Here is a 13,623-nt window from a genome sequence, read left to right on the forward strand (position 1 = left end):
GCCTTAAGTAGCCTATAGGCAACTAAAGTAATGGCGATACGTCTGCATTTCTTCATAAACTTCTCAATATTAGCCCACGCTCTTGTTAAGAGAATAACAAATATAATGAGAGAAATTCCTAGTTTTCCCCTAGGCCTCGTGCCCCCCCTAGAGGGGTGCACCCCCCAGGTTAAGAACCACTGATTTAGAGCCTTACATTCCTTTCCCCTTATGTATGTATGCATGTATGTATGTATGTATGTATGCATGTATGTATGTATGTATGTATCCATCAATCTATCTATCTTATGAATCTACATATCTCTGTCCTTTTTAACCTGTAAGTGATAAATGTCCACACCATCACAAAAGTCCGTCTCCACCAGCAGCTCGCCGTTCTTGAGCCAGTGGAGCGAGGGCTCTGGCTGGCCGTACACGCTGCACTCCAGCTCCACGTTCTCCTTCTCATAGGTGAGAGCGTTGGCCGGCTGCCTCAGAAACCTCGGAGCAACTGTCACACAATTTTCAAGCTTTAGCAACTGAGAGAAACATGATGACTGAAGAACACTAAGATTTTTACTATGCCAAACTTTATACTCAAACCACAAAAATATTCCTAGTCTTTGTTATTCCATTTTCAACATTTTCACCACCCTAGTAACTGAGAGGAACTTAATGATAACTGACAAACACTTGAGATTTTTCACTATGGCAAAATTTATCCACACAAATCACACACAAAAAATATGCACAGTCTTTGTTATATCACTGAAAACACCTTAGTACTGAGACAAACATCTAACCTAGCTTAACGATAACTGACAAATGCTAACCTTTCACAATGCCAAACTTTACATACTCAAACCACAAGGATATGAATAGTCTTTCTTATTCCATTTTCAATACTAGTAATGGAGACAAACATATGATAATTCACAAACACTAAGATTTTTACCATGCCAAACTTTATCCACACACAGCACAAGAGTTAACCAGCATCTTCATTCTTTCATCCCTTTCACTGGTAAACTCTGGAACAGCCATCATGTGTCTGTATTTCCTCCTGCCTATGACCTCTACACCTGATATTGACCTCTCATGTTTTTCTTTATAGGAGCAGTGCTTTATTGTTTTCGTTGTTTTGCCTTTGAACTCTTTCATTACTGTAAAAAAATATATATGTCATAGTTTTGTCTCACCTTGGACCTGTATGTGGGCCACGGCGTCGAGCGAATCCTCCCTGTTCTCCGCCCAGCACATATACGTCCCCTTGTCCTCCTGCAGGCCATGGATGTGCAGGCTGCTGCTGGTGGTGCCACAGAACAGTGTGTCCAGGTCCCTGAGGAAAGACAGAAAGGTACGGTAAGCAAGTGAGTTTTGTATCTAATTGCTGTTTGTCACTTTTTTTTCACAGTAGAGGAAGCAGCTCAAGGGAAAAAAAATACCAACAAAAGCAGTCCATTACAATAAGCCTGCTGCAACACTTACCTCATATACAGCAATAACTGCAACACACACACACACAAACTAAAAATAAAAGGAATGGGTATATATTTATTTGATTCTGAAACCTCTCCCTCAGTCACTGTTATCCAAGCTCTCAAGACACATCAAAATGGCCCTCTCAGTCATCTCCCAAATTCCCTTTCATCATCAACGGAACGCTTTGCAGGTCCTTACGCCATGTAAATGGTGGCGCTGTCCCTGAGCCACACCACGGCTGGCTCCGGGTAGCCATTGGCCGCACAGTCCACGGTGATCTTGTCCCTCACCTTGCCTATCGTGGACTTTGGCTGAGCAGTGAGCACGGGCCGCTGGGGGTCCCGCAGGGCGTAGGCTTCCTTGACTGTGAGTGTGGCTTGCTGGGACACCTTGCTCTTGTTGGCTTGGCAGCAGTACTCCCCGGCATGGCTACATTCTCTATTTCTAAGGCACCTGGAGAGGCAAGCAACTTCAATGCTGGAGCTACAAGTATCTTAAGTATGTGATTTAAGCTCAGGTCACACAGCATGACTCATACTATGATGAACACTAATGAATGATTGAAAATGCCCTAAGTTAATCGTCAATTTCTTCCTTAAAGCTATTTTCCATGGGTCAGGGCAGAACAGTCTGCCTGAACCTTTCCTCTCAGCCCTTCCCTCTCCCTGAAGACACCCACCAGATGGAAGGCGTGTCATTCGTGAGTCTGGCTCCAGCGGGTGACTGTTCCTGAACCCCTTGATGGAGGGCGCCGGCATGGTGTCCAGGGCACACGGGAACCCAGTGCGCTCCCCCTCCATGACCGTCACGTCCTGAGGCTGCTCATCAAACTCTGGCAGTGGTGGGGGAGAGAGCGAGGCTGTGTGTGTGGGGATGCACACAGAGAGCATTGCCCAACACTGACACCAAACTGAAACACTCACACTCATAAAGAAATATGAAAACTACGTAATATTTTTTAATACTGTCTGTTGCCACTTCTAATGTCCAAGACGAAACAGAGAAACTTCATATGAAAAAAAAAGAATAAATATGTATATGCTATTTCATAAAAGATGCATTTAGTCATGCTTCATATGATCTTTGTATATATATATATATATATATATATATATTTATATATATATATATATATATATATATATATATATATATATATATATATATATATATATATATATATATATTTGAAACATTTATTAATAGCCTATTAGGTGCAGTTACATATGTTGATGTATGTATTGTTAGAGGCCAGCCTTTATATAAGCATAAGCTTTTCAGGCAATATATTTATATATATATATATATATATATATATATATATATATATATATATATATATATATATATATATATATATATATATATATATATATATATATATACACACACAAGAACATTACTGCTGAGGTGTGGAGTGAACAAAACCTGTCTGCCCCAGCCCACTGTGCTGTAGGTGGCCCGGCACAAGTGATGAAGACAAATGAAGCTCCTGCAGGACAGGAGGCAGGCTGGGGCAGTCCAATGGTTCTGCCCAAACCTTCATTACAGTGTTTGTATGGCCTTTGGTGACTGCCTCAGAAGGGAAACGGATAACTCACAATGATGAAATGCAATGCAAAAAGTATACATTTGTAGACTATCTAGGCATTTACATAATGAAGAGCAGCAACAGTTTCATGTTCCAGGTGACCACAACAATTTACATGACATAAATAACAGGAAGATCAGTCATCATCATCATCATCATCATTTCATGGACGCCTGCTCCTAGGAGCTCCCACCAGGGGATGGCCACGGCAGAAGAGCTTCCAGCTTTCTCTATCCAGACACTCCCTCCTTGCCTGCTCAAAGTTTCTCAAAGATTTTTCCCCCCTCTCCCTAATGTACTCTAGCACCCTATCCCTCCATTTCACTGGAGGTCGTCCTCTAGCATTCCCTCCCTCTACCTCACTCACATACACCCTTCTGGTCATCTTACTCTCCTCCATTCGCTCCATGTGGCCAAACCACTTTAAGGTCTGTCGCTTCACTTCTTCCACCACTCCACACTTCTTCCCTTCACCCCTGTGACACATTCCAAAACACACTTTCATTACTCATTCCATCCATTCTACTCACACCACAAGCACTCCTCAGATAACTCATTTCCACTGCCTGCACTCTAGACTTTCATTCCAGACCCACGTTTCATATGTAAGGGTTGGTACTATTATTGTATTTCTCAAATCCCTCTTTACCTCCATGCTCACACTTCTACCATTCATGATTTGTCCCAAAGACCCTACCACCCTTCTTCCTTGCAATGCTCTTTCTCTTATCTCTCCCTCCATGCTTACACACAACTGATCCAAGGTACTTAAACTCATTGACTTCCTCCATTTCTTCACCATTCAAAATTATTTTGCATTTTTTTTCTTCACATCTTTGCTCAAACTTTCTGTAAGAACTCCACCCTGGATGATTCTAGGCATGTTTCTCCTACTCATCCCCCCTCTGACTCCTTTATGCCTATTATTAAGATTCTTCCAAGTGATGTTTTCTATGCCCTCTCTGGCTTCAACTCTCATAAGGCTTATGGACCTGATGGAGTGCCTCCTATTGTCCTTAAAAACTGTGCTTCCATGCTGACACCCTGCCTGGTCAAACTCTTTCGTCTCTGCCTCTCAACATCTACCTTTCCTTCCTGCTGGAAGTATGCCTTCATACAGCCTGTGCCTAAGAAGGGTGACCGCTCCAATCCCTCAAACTACCGCCCAATAGCTTTACTTTCATGTCTATCTAAAGCTTTTGAATCAATCCTTAACCGGAAGATTCAAAAGCACCTTTCCACTTCTAACCTTCTATCTGATCGCCAGTATGGGTTCCGCAAGGGGCGTTCTACTGGCGATCTTCTTGCTCTCTTAACTGACTCTTGGTCATCCTCTCTTAGCCATTTCGGTGAAACTTTCTCTGTTGCGCTTGACATATTGAAAGCCTTCGATAGAGTCTGGCACCAGTATTTGCTTTCTAAACTGCCGTCTTTCGGATTCTATCCCTCTCTCTGTTCCTTTATCTCCAGTTTCCTTTCCGGCCGTTCTATCTCTGCGGTGGTAGACGGTCACTGCTCTTCCTCTAAACCTATCAACAGTGGCGTTCCACAGGGCTCTGTCCTATCACCCACTCTCTTCCTGTTGTTCATCAATGATCTTCTTTCCATAACAAACTGTCCTGTCCACTCATACGCTGACGACTCCACTCTGCTTTATTCAACTTCTTTCAATAGAAGACCCGCTCAACAGGAAGTACACGACTCCAGACTGGAGGCTGCAGAATAATTAACCTCAGACCTTGCTATCATTTCCGATTGAGGCAGAAGGAACCTTGTGTCCGTCAATGCCTCAAAAACTCAATTTCTCCACCTATCAACTCGACACAATCTTCCAAACACCTATCCCCTATCCCTCGACAACACTCAGCTGTCACCGTCTTCAACACCAAACATCCTCGGTCTATCCTTAACTCAAAATCTCAACTGGAAACTTCACATCTCCTCTCTCGCTAAATCAGCTTCCTCGAGGTTGGGCGTTCTGTATCGTCTCTGCCAGTTCTTCTCCCCTGCGCAGTTGCTATCCATATACAGGGGCCTTGTCCGCCCTCGTATGGAGTATGCATCTCATGTGTGGGAGGGCTCCACTCACACAGCTCTTCTGGACAGAGTGGAGTCTAAGGCTCTTCGTCTCATCAGCTATCCTCCTCCTACTGATAGTCTTCTACCTCTTAACCCAGCAGCGTCGGTGGACCCATTTTTGGGCTCTTGCGAGTCGGTCCGCTGAAATGGTGGGCCCCGTATGGGGCTCGGCTCAAAACACCTAATTCGAGCTAATTGTAGGCGGTGGCGGCATAGAGCAGCCCACCATGCATGCCCTGGGTCATTGTGGTGGGTGAGTGATCTTGAGGTGGGCTTATTTGTCATAGGTGGTGCTGTAATGTCATGGCAGACTGAATTAGCTATCCACACAGTAATCACTTGTCAAATTATCTAAAGTAGACAACAAGCGATTCTCGGCTAGATGCCACGTGTCACGAGACTGTTTATTTTGTAACAAACACCACCCAAAAATAATGGAGTTTGAGTATAAATAAATATTTTTAACGGCTTCATGGTTATGAGAGGAGTACTCTGATATACGTTCCATGCTCTTTTCTTAGTCTCAAAATGCAGTGTAATGGTGCCGTTTCTCAGCCACTTCTTGGCTTTCCCATAGCCCAAGCCCACGGGCTAAATTCCGTCGCGATGTTGCCTCTCTTTCTATCTTCTATTGATATTTTCATGCTGACTGCTCTTCTGAACTTGCTAACTGCATGCCTCCCCCCCTCCCACGGCCCCGCTGCACTCGACTTTCTACTCATGCTCATCCCTATACTGTCCAAACCCCTTATGCAAGAGTTAACCAGCATCTTCACTCTTTCATCCCTCACGCTGGTAAACTCTGGAACAATCTTCCTTCATCTGTATTTCCTCCTGCCTACGAGTTGAACTCTTTCAAGAGGAGGGTATCAGGACACCTCTCCTCCCGAAATTGACCTCCCTTTCGGCCACCTCTTTTGATTCTTTTTTTAGGAGCAGCGAGGAGCGGGCTTTTTTTTATTATTGTTTCCTTTTTTTGTGCCCTTGAGCTGTTTCCTTTGTTGTAAAAAATAAATAAATAAATAAATAAAACATTCAATTCCCACTCTATATGGACATACAAAATCTACAGCCTCACTTTTCACAAACCATCACTTTACTTTTGTTGACATTTACTTTCAGCTTTCTCCTGTTACAGACATTATCAAAAACACTGACCAAATTTTGTAGGTCACTTTCATTTTCTGCAATAAGCACTGTGTCATCAGCAAACAGTATTGAATTCAGTACCCACTTCCTTCCCTCAATCAGTCAGCCTGTGAAATGATGAAGGCTGAGCACCAGGCAGGGAAGAGAACATTCCAGCAAACTATAATGTAAAAAATGTAAAGCCAATAAAATATTCCTGTGGAATGATGAACATCTCATGATTGTATAGAGCCTGTGGCAGCCAGCAACATAACAAACACTTTCTTGTCATGAAAATGAGCATAAATACTCACTTTAAGGCAGTTCACACAGCTACAAAGAACAAGATACAAAATGAACAACATACATCACAAGACAAAGCCCCTGCTGAGAGTGTTGGCCACACAGTGTTAGGCCTTGGCACAAGTATGAGAGAGTATTAACATGCACAAGGTGTCTTTACCATCCTCTTCCTGTGAGGAGAGAAACCAAGCATGAGTCTTGGCAGGGAATTATTCAATGCTATTTGTCATGCCACACATTCCTCATGGGAATATTTACAAGTTCATCACATGCAGCAAAACCATTCTTCCTTGCAAGGCAAACAGCTGAGCTTTTGTTTTATTGGAATGCCTTGAAAACTAAGGACACCTTCCCTGTACAAGATACTACAGAGATACTTAGAAGCATAACCACTTTTTAATGTATATGAAACTAGTCCAGAATTCTCCATTTCCTGCCTCTTGAGCCACGAGGCTGGGGGAGTAAGGCTCAGCACTGCCCACAGACTGGCTGACCAGCTCCAGGGCTCTCTCCAGGGCCAAGTCCTGGCCAGAGTGGGGACCATGGGCAGCCTCCTCTAACCTGAGTCACCTCTACACCCACCACTGAATGGGTATCAGGTATTAACAGGGGCTGTGCCCTTCCTCCCCAGGGGGGGGGGGTCTAAACTGTATGCGGAGATCCGTCACTCATGAGCTTCATGCCCTCTCGGGGAAGGTAGTGATGGACAATCTTGAGTCTATTGTGTGATGAGACCATGGTGAATTACACACACACACACACACACACACACATACACACACGGCCCGGTAGCTCAGTGGATAGAGCGTCTGGCTCACAACCAGAAGGACCGGGGCTTGATTCCCTGGCCGGGTGAAGATAAGTTGGGTTTATCTTCTTTCACGTGTAGCCCCTGTTCACCTGGCAGTGAGTAGGTACGCGACATCAGGCAAGGAGTTGTGACCTCGCTGTGGCGGTGTGTTGTGTGTGAGTTGTCTCAGTCCTGCCCAAAGATCAGTACTACGAGCTCTGTGCTATTCCACAGGGGAACGGCTGGCTGTCTCGAGAGAAACGCGCAGCAGACCAAGAGGTGAATTACACACACACACACACACACACACACACACACACACACACACACACCAAATCACCCCAGTAGGTAGGTAATATTTTGTTAGTGTGTTCATGTCACAGCTGCAGACCTTCCCAGGAATCAGGACAAGGTGGAAGGAGGTGGTTTTCTCTCCTTGCTCTACAGAGTATGAACCAACATGTGCATCCTCAGAAACAGTCACTGAGCCAAAGACAGTCTTACCAAATCCTACACAAGACTGCCTGACTACTGCCCGTCAAGAGGCACTGCGAGGGATGACAGCCGTGGCACTCACCAACAATGCTGAGCCTGGCGCGGGTGGAGATGAAGGTGCCCACACCCAGGGAGGCACTGGTGGATGCCCTCGTCAGTCTGCTCCGGGCGTTGACCCAGGTGAGGTGCAGCGTCCCGTTGGGCACCATGCACCTGCAGGGAGGGACGAGGTGCAGGCCAAGGTGTGCTGTAAGTGCAGGGAGAGGTGAGCTGTGGAGGTTCTGTGGTAATAATAAAAGGAACAGAGGAAGGATGCAAAAATAAATAGGCAAGAAAGAAACCAAAGAGAGAATGACAAGACAGAATAATAATAAAACACAAGGCAAGAGAGTGAGGGAGGCAGGAGAGGAGGAGGCTCTGGGTTCATTCTTTGATATTCTTGGCCAACACACTAAGACAAGGTGGCTGAGCTGCATGAAGGTGGACAAGATGGGTGACCACACGTCCTCTGTGTGTACTTGAGGCCACTTCCAACACACTAAGACAAGGTGGCTGAGCTGCATGAAGGTGGACAAGATGGGTGCCACACGTCCTCTGTGTGTACTTGAGGCCACTTCCAACACACTAACATTGAATTTAATTCAATTGAAATACTTATTGTTGATTAAAAGATAATGCAGTAAAATTCTAAGGACATATAAACATGTTTCATTTTGCTTGAGGATCAAAATAGGTTTAGAAAATATTATAGGAAAATGTCTTCAGTACATTATAGTGACATTGGTACCCATAGAAATGAAGGCTGTGCAACCTTATACATTAGGATATTAAATAAAGATAGATTTATAGCCCAGCCTAGAGGAGTTTCTCGCTGAAGACTATCACATGACCAAATAGTAACCTATCACCGCTGAAATAGTAATATTTCCCAGCATTTTAAAATTTCAGAGATGAGTAATAATAATGAAGAGTTATCAGAGTGATGCTTAGCAAATACAATTAAAAAAAATAGTGTTAGTCATTTGAGTGGGTTGGGTGTGATTCTAGAGTTTTACCAATGCAGGTAAGGCACACCCAAAAGCTACCTTCTGTTCATCTAAAATTTTGTAACACGTCCAGCCAATGAGACTGAAGTATCCATTGTGAGTCTGTTACAACAGCTAGAGCCCTGAGGGGGAGATCAAATCCAATAATTTTGGTCATAAGGGCGACGTACAGCTCCCCTCATCAGCTTGGATGTCTGGGCCTGAGGTGAAGGGTTGCTCCAGGCCTTGTAGCTGTGTCTCTGTCACAATGATCTCCATATCAGGACAACAGGAGGGCAGTTATGACAGCAAGACACACACACTGCATGTCTGGCACAAACCTGACCAGCGAGAGGGTTTCCTCCCAAGACGAAAAAAAAAGTTAGCACAACTCTATCTTCTCAGCGGGCTTGCAGGAAATTCATAAATTTTGTATCCCCTCTGTGGCCTGTTGCTACAGCCAAAGGCAAGGCTGCAAGGAGTTGCCACATTAAAAAGCAGCCAAATCCGCTTCCAAAATAGGTAAAATTATGTTTTTAATACCTCGCAGTGTTCGATGGGCCACTAAAAGCGCCCAGCAGCTTTATACACAGGGCCGCCAATGTTGGTTCTCTCTCTATCAAGGACCCTCCCTGGCACTCCTCCAGGGCTAGCTAAGGTTCATGCCACGCCGCCGTCACCTCACCGCTGCCAGCCTTATCCCCACAGGCCATTACTCCTTCCTCCACCCTGGCAGCCAGACACACACACCCACCCCAGGCCATTACTCCTTCCTCCACCCTGACGGCCAGACACACACACACACCCCAGGCCATTACTCCTTCCTTCACCCTGACGGCCAGACACACCCACCCACCCCAGGCCATTACTCCTTCCTCCACCCTGACGGCCAGACACACACACCCACCCCAGGCCATTACTCCTTCCTCCACCCTGACGGCCAGACACACACACACACCCCAGGCCATTACTCCTTCCTCCACCCTGACGGCCAGACACACACACCCACCCCAGGCCATTACTCCTTCCTCCACCCTGACGGCCAGACACACACACCCACCCCAGGCCATTACTCCTTCCTCCACCCTGACGGCCAGACACACACACACCCACCCCAGGCCATTACTCCTTCCTTCACCCTGACGGCCAGACACACACACCCACCCCAGGCCATTACTCCTTCCTTCACCCTGACGGCCAGACACACACACCCACCCCAGGCCATTACTCCTTCCTTCACCCTGACGGCCAGACACACACACACCCCAGGCCATTACTCCTTCCTTCACCCTGACGGCCAGACACACACACACCCCAGGCCATTACTCCTTCCTTCACCCTGACGGCCAGACACACACACCCACCCCAGGCCATTACTCCTTCCTTCACCCTGACGGCCAGACACACACCCACCCCAGGCCATTACTCCTTCCTTCACCCTGACGGCCAGACACACACACCCACCCCAGGCCATTACTCCTTCCTTCACCCTGACGGCCAGACACACACACACACCCACCCCAGGCCATTACTCCTTCCTTCACCCTGACGGCCAGACACACACACCCACCCCAGGCCATTACTCCTTCCTTCACCCTGACGGCCAGACACACCCACCCCAGGCCATTACTCCTTCCTCCACCCTGACGGCCAGACACACACCCACCCCAGGCCATTACTCCTTCCTTCACCCTGACGGCCAGACACACACACCCACCCCAGGCCATTACTCCTTCCTTCACCCTGACGGCCAGACACACTACACACACACACCCCAGGCCATTACTCCTTCCTTCACCCTGACGGCCAGACACACACACCCACCCCAGGCCATTACTCCTTCCTTCACCCTGACGGCCAGACACACTCACACACCCCAGGCCATTACTCCTTCCTTCACCCTGACGGCCAGACACACACACCCACCCCAGGCCATTACTCCTTCCTTCACCCTGACAGCCAGACACACACACACCCCAGGCCATTACTCCTTCCTTCACCCTGACGGCCAGACACACTACACACACACACCCCAGGCCATTACTCCTTCCTCCACCCTGACGGCCAGACACACTCACACACCCCAGGCCATTACTCCTTCCTTCACCCTGACGGCCAGACACACACACACACCCCAGGCCATTACTCCTTCCTTCACCCTGACGGCCAGACACACTCACACACTCACCCTTGAGATGCGTCACACTCTCCCTCTGGCTCCCGCTGCTGCCTCGGGACACAACGAATACAGTCGAAATCGGCGCACGGACGAACTCGTCACACCCCTCACAGTGCATCCTCCTCTTGGCCTGTACAGCCCCGTGTTGGCAGGTCGTCAGCAGCAGGTCATCATCGGCACTGAGGAGGATGTGAGGGTCAGGAGGGCAGGAGAAGGTCGAGGGAAGAGGCTTTACAGGGGCGGGGACACACACACACACACACACACACATGTTCTGTTGTTGTGTTGATGTTCTTGGGGTCAGCCCTTGCAACGGCCCGCCCTGATTTTCTTTATTTCGTGCAGGGCTGGATGAGATCCCGTATGAATTGTATAAGAATGGAGGTGAGGTGGTGATAGACAGGATGACTGAGCTGTTCAACTGTGTATGGGAGAATGAGAGAGTGCCTCGGGAATGGAACGAGTGCAGAGTGACTCTGATACACAAGGGAGGACATAAGAGTAAGAAAGAGCTGAAGAATTATAGGCCGATAGCCCTGGCGAATACGGTGGGAAAGATTTTCTGTGCTGTGTTGAATGAAAGGCTGTGTAAGTGGATTGAAAGAGAGAGAGTGCTGGGTGAGGAGCAGAATGGTTTTCACACAGACAGGAGGGCAGAGGACAATATGTATGTGGTAAATGAGATGATAGAGAGGAAAAGGAAGAATGGAAGTCCGTTGCATCTTGGGTTTCTGGATATTGAGAAAGCGTATGATAGAGTGAACAGGGAGGTGATGTGCAAGGTACTGGAGAAAGTAGGTTTGAGTGATAAGATAGTGCGAATCATTAGGAGCATGTATGTGGATACGAGGGCCAGGTATAGGTTAGGAGCATTAGAGACAGAGTGGGTGAGGAGTGAAAGAGGTGTTAGGCAGGGCTGCATCCTGTCTCCAACTCTCTTCAGTCTGTACACTGAGGAGTTGGCAGCCAGGATGAGGAGAAAGAATGCAGGAGTGAAAGTGGGAGAAGACAGGGTAAGTGTGCTTCTGTATGCAGATGACGTGGTAGTCATGAGTGAGTCAGCGGAGGAACTGCAGGAACTATTAGATGTGGTGAATGAGTATGGGAGAGATTTTGGAGTGAAATATAGTAGCGAGAAAAGTCAGATATAATGGTTGTGAATGGGGCAGAAGATGAGAGAAATAGGACCTGGAGGCTAGGAGACACAGAGCTAGGGCAAACAGATGCATACAAGTACCTGGGTGTATGGATGAGTCCGAGAGGATGTGAAAGGACAAAGAATGAGAAGATTAGCCTAGTTAATCAATGGGTGGGCCGTCTGGGAAGTGCGGCAAGAATGAGAGCATGTAAGTATGATGTGCTGAGAGAGATGTGGAAGAGTGTAGCAGTGCCGAGTGTGATGTATGGGATGGAGGTGATTACATGGAGTGAGTTGGAAATGGATAAATTGGAAGTAGGGCAAAATAGGATCGGTAGGTTAGCTTTGAATGCACCAAGGTATGCAGAGGTGGAAGCATTGAGGGGTGATATGGGGTGGAGTACCTTTAGGGAAAGATTTAGGAAGGCTACCCTTAGATACAAAGTCAGACTGGAACGAATGGATGACGCGAGATTGGCACGGAAGGTCTACTTGTGGAGTGTGCATGAGAGCAAATTAATGGATTAAAAACTGCATGAGAATGGCTGGTGACAGTGGTATGCGAGTCAGGTGGGTGAGCAGAGAGGGAGGCGTTTCTTTGAATGGAAGGTGACTGACAGAAATAGTGAGGGTCTAGAATGGAATGTGAGAAAGTGGAAGAAAGAGATAGACAGTGCAGTGAAAGGTGACGGTCTGAGGAGGTGGAAGCATGTGATGGAGCGAAAGACTACTTTGGAGTGGTACAGGGAAAAGGAAGCCCCGCAGTGTGTCAGCTGGTATGATGGAAGCCTGGGTGGTGATCTCTTCCAAGCTCGAGCGCAGTGTATGAATGTGAATGCAAGAAACTACAGGTGGTCTGAGTCCCGCAGCAAAGTGTGTCAGATGTGTGACAGGGGTGTGGATGAAACTGTCGTGCATGTGATACTGGTGTGTGGGAGGTACCGGAGAGAAAGGACGGAGACGATGAGGGTGGCACTGAGTGAGATGGGCTGCAGGGATGTGAATGGGAGGATTGCAAGGACAGAGAGGGAATGGATGCTGCTGCTGCTGGGACTGAGTGATGAAGCAAATGATAGAATTATAGAAGCCATGAAGGGTTTTCTGGAAAAGATGTGGTGTGCAAGAAATAGGGCATTGGAAGATTTGTAATGGATACTGCTTGTGTTTTTTTTATTTTACAGGGTGTGCCGATACGAAGGCCTGACTCTCCAACGGGTCACCTGTACAGCAAGAGCAAGAGCAAGAGGGCCGGATTCATCAAGCCACTACAAGAGCGGTCGTTGGTATAAGTCTTTTAGTAAATCTGTCCTCTACGAATGATCCTTGAGTTCAGGCTGCTCCGATGACAGTGTATGAAGTACTGGCCTGGTCGACACTTCTTTCATTGGCATTGGAGTCACCTTAAGATCAAGCGCGTTCCTGGATGATGGAGTT

The 13,623-nt window shown here is 47.1% G+C and overlaps 2 protein-coding genes across 3 annotated transcripts; both read right to left on the minus strand.

Annotated features, from left to right (window-relative positions):
* Positions 1 to 209: 209 nt before the first annotated feature.
* LOC126989744 (neogenin-like) lies at positions 210 to 1,609 on the minus strand. The gene is made up of 3 exons (XM_050848357.1): positions 1,468 to 1,609; positions 1,179 to 1,318; positions 210 to 490 (listed from the first exon to the last, which is right to left on the minus strand). Exons 1-3 carry the CDS (start codon positions 1,470 to 1,472, stop codon positions 294 to 296), a joined length of 342 nt encoding a protein of 113 aa, XP_050704314.1. The 5' UTR covers positions 1,473 to 1,609; the 3' UTR covers positions 210 to 293.
* Positions 1,610 to 1,677: 68 nt separating this feature from the next.
* Positions 1,678 to 11,345, minus strand: LOC126989743 (uncharacterized). Of its 2 annotated transcripts, none has more exons than XM_050848355.1 (4): positions 11,061 to 11,345; positions 7,930 to 8,094; positions 2,141 to 2,371; positions 1,678 to 1,914 (listed from the first exon to the last, which is right to left on the minus strand). In XM_050848355.1, exons 1-4 carry the CDS (start codon positions 11,320 to 11,322, stop codon positions 1,757 to 1,759), a joined length of 816 nt encoding a protein of 271 aa, XP_050704312.1. In that variant the 5' UTR covers positions 11,323 to 11,345; the 3' UTR covers positions 1,678 to 1,756. The 2 variants fall into 2 exon arrangements, with proteins under 2 accessions (XP_050704312.1, XP_050704313.1); XM_050848356.1 differs by having other exon boundaries at positions 1,690 to 1,914; positions 2,141 to 2,293; positions 11,061 to 11,334.
* Positions 11,346 to 13,623: the final 2,278 nt, after the last annotated feature.

The sequence above is a fragment of the Eriocheir sinensis genome, unplaced genomic scaffold (assembly GCF_024679095.1).
Source record: "Eriocheir sinensis breed Jianghai 21 unplaced genomic scaffold, ASM2467909v1 Scaffold1284, whole genome shotgun sequence".
Taxonomy (NCBI): Eukaryota; Metazoa; Arthropoda; class Malacostraca; order Decapoda; family Varunidae; genus Eriocheir; species Eriocheir sinensis.

Bases quoted from the DNA above. Each gene is read 5' to 3' on its own strand.
- LOC126989744 (XM_050848357.1), bottom strand. The intron at 491-1,178 runs GTGAGACAAAAC...ATTGTGTGACAG, and splicing joins GGCCCACATACAGGTCCAAG to TTGCTCCGAGGTTTCTGAGG.
- LOC126989743 (XM_050848355.1), bottom strand. From the start codon at position 11,322: ATGTGTGTGTGTGTGTGTGTGTGTGTCCCCGCCCCTGTAAAGCCTCTT. The intron at 8,095-11,060 runs GTGAGTGTGTGA...CTGCACTTACAG, and splicing joins GAGTGTGACGCATCTCAAGG to CACACCTTGGCCTGCACCTC. The intron at 2,372-7,929 runs GTGAGTGCCACG...TGAGTGTTTCAG, and splicing joins CGCCAGGCTCAGCATTGTTG to TTTGGTGTCAGTGTTGGGCA.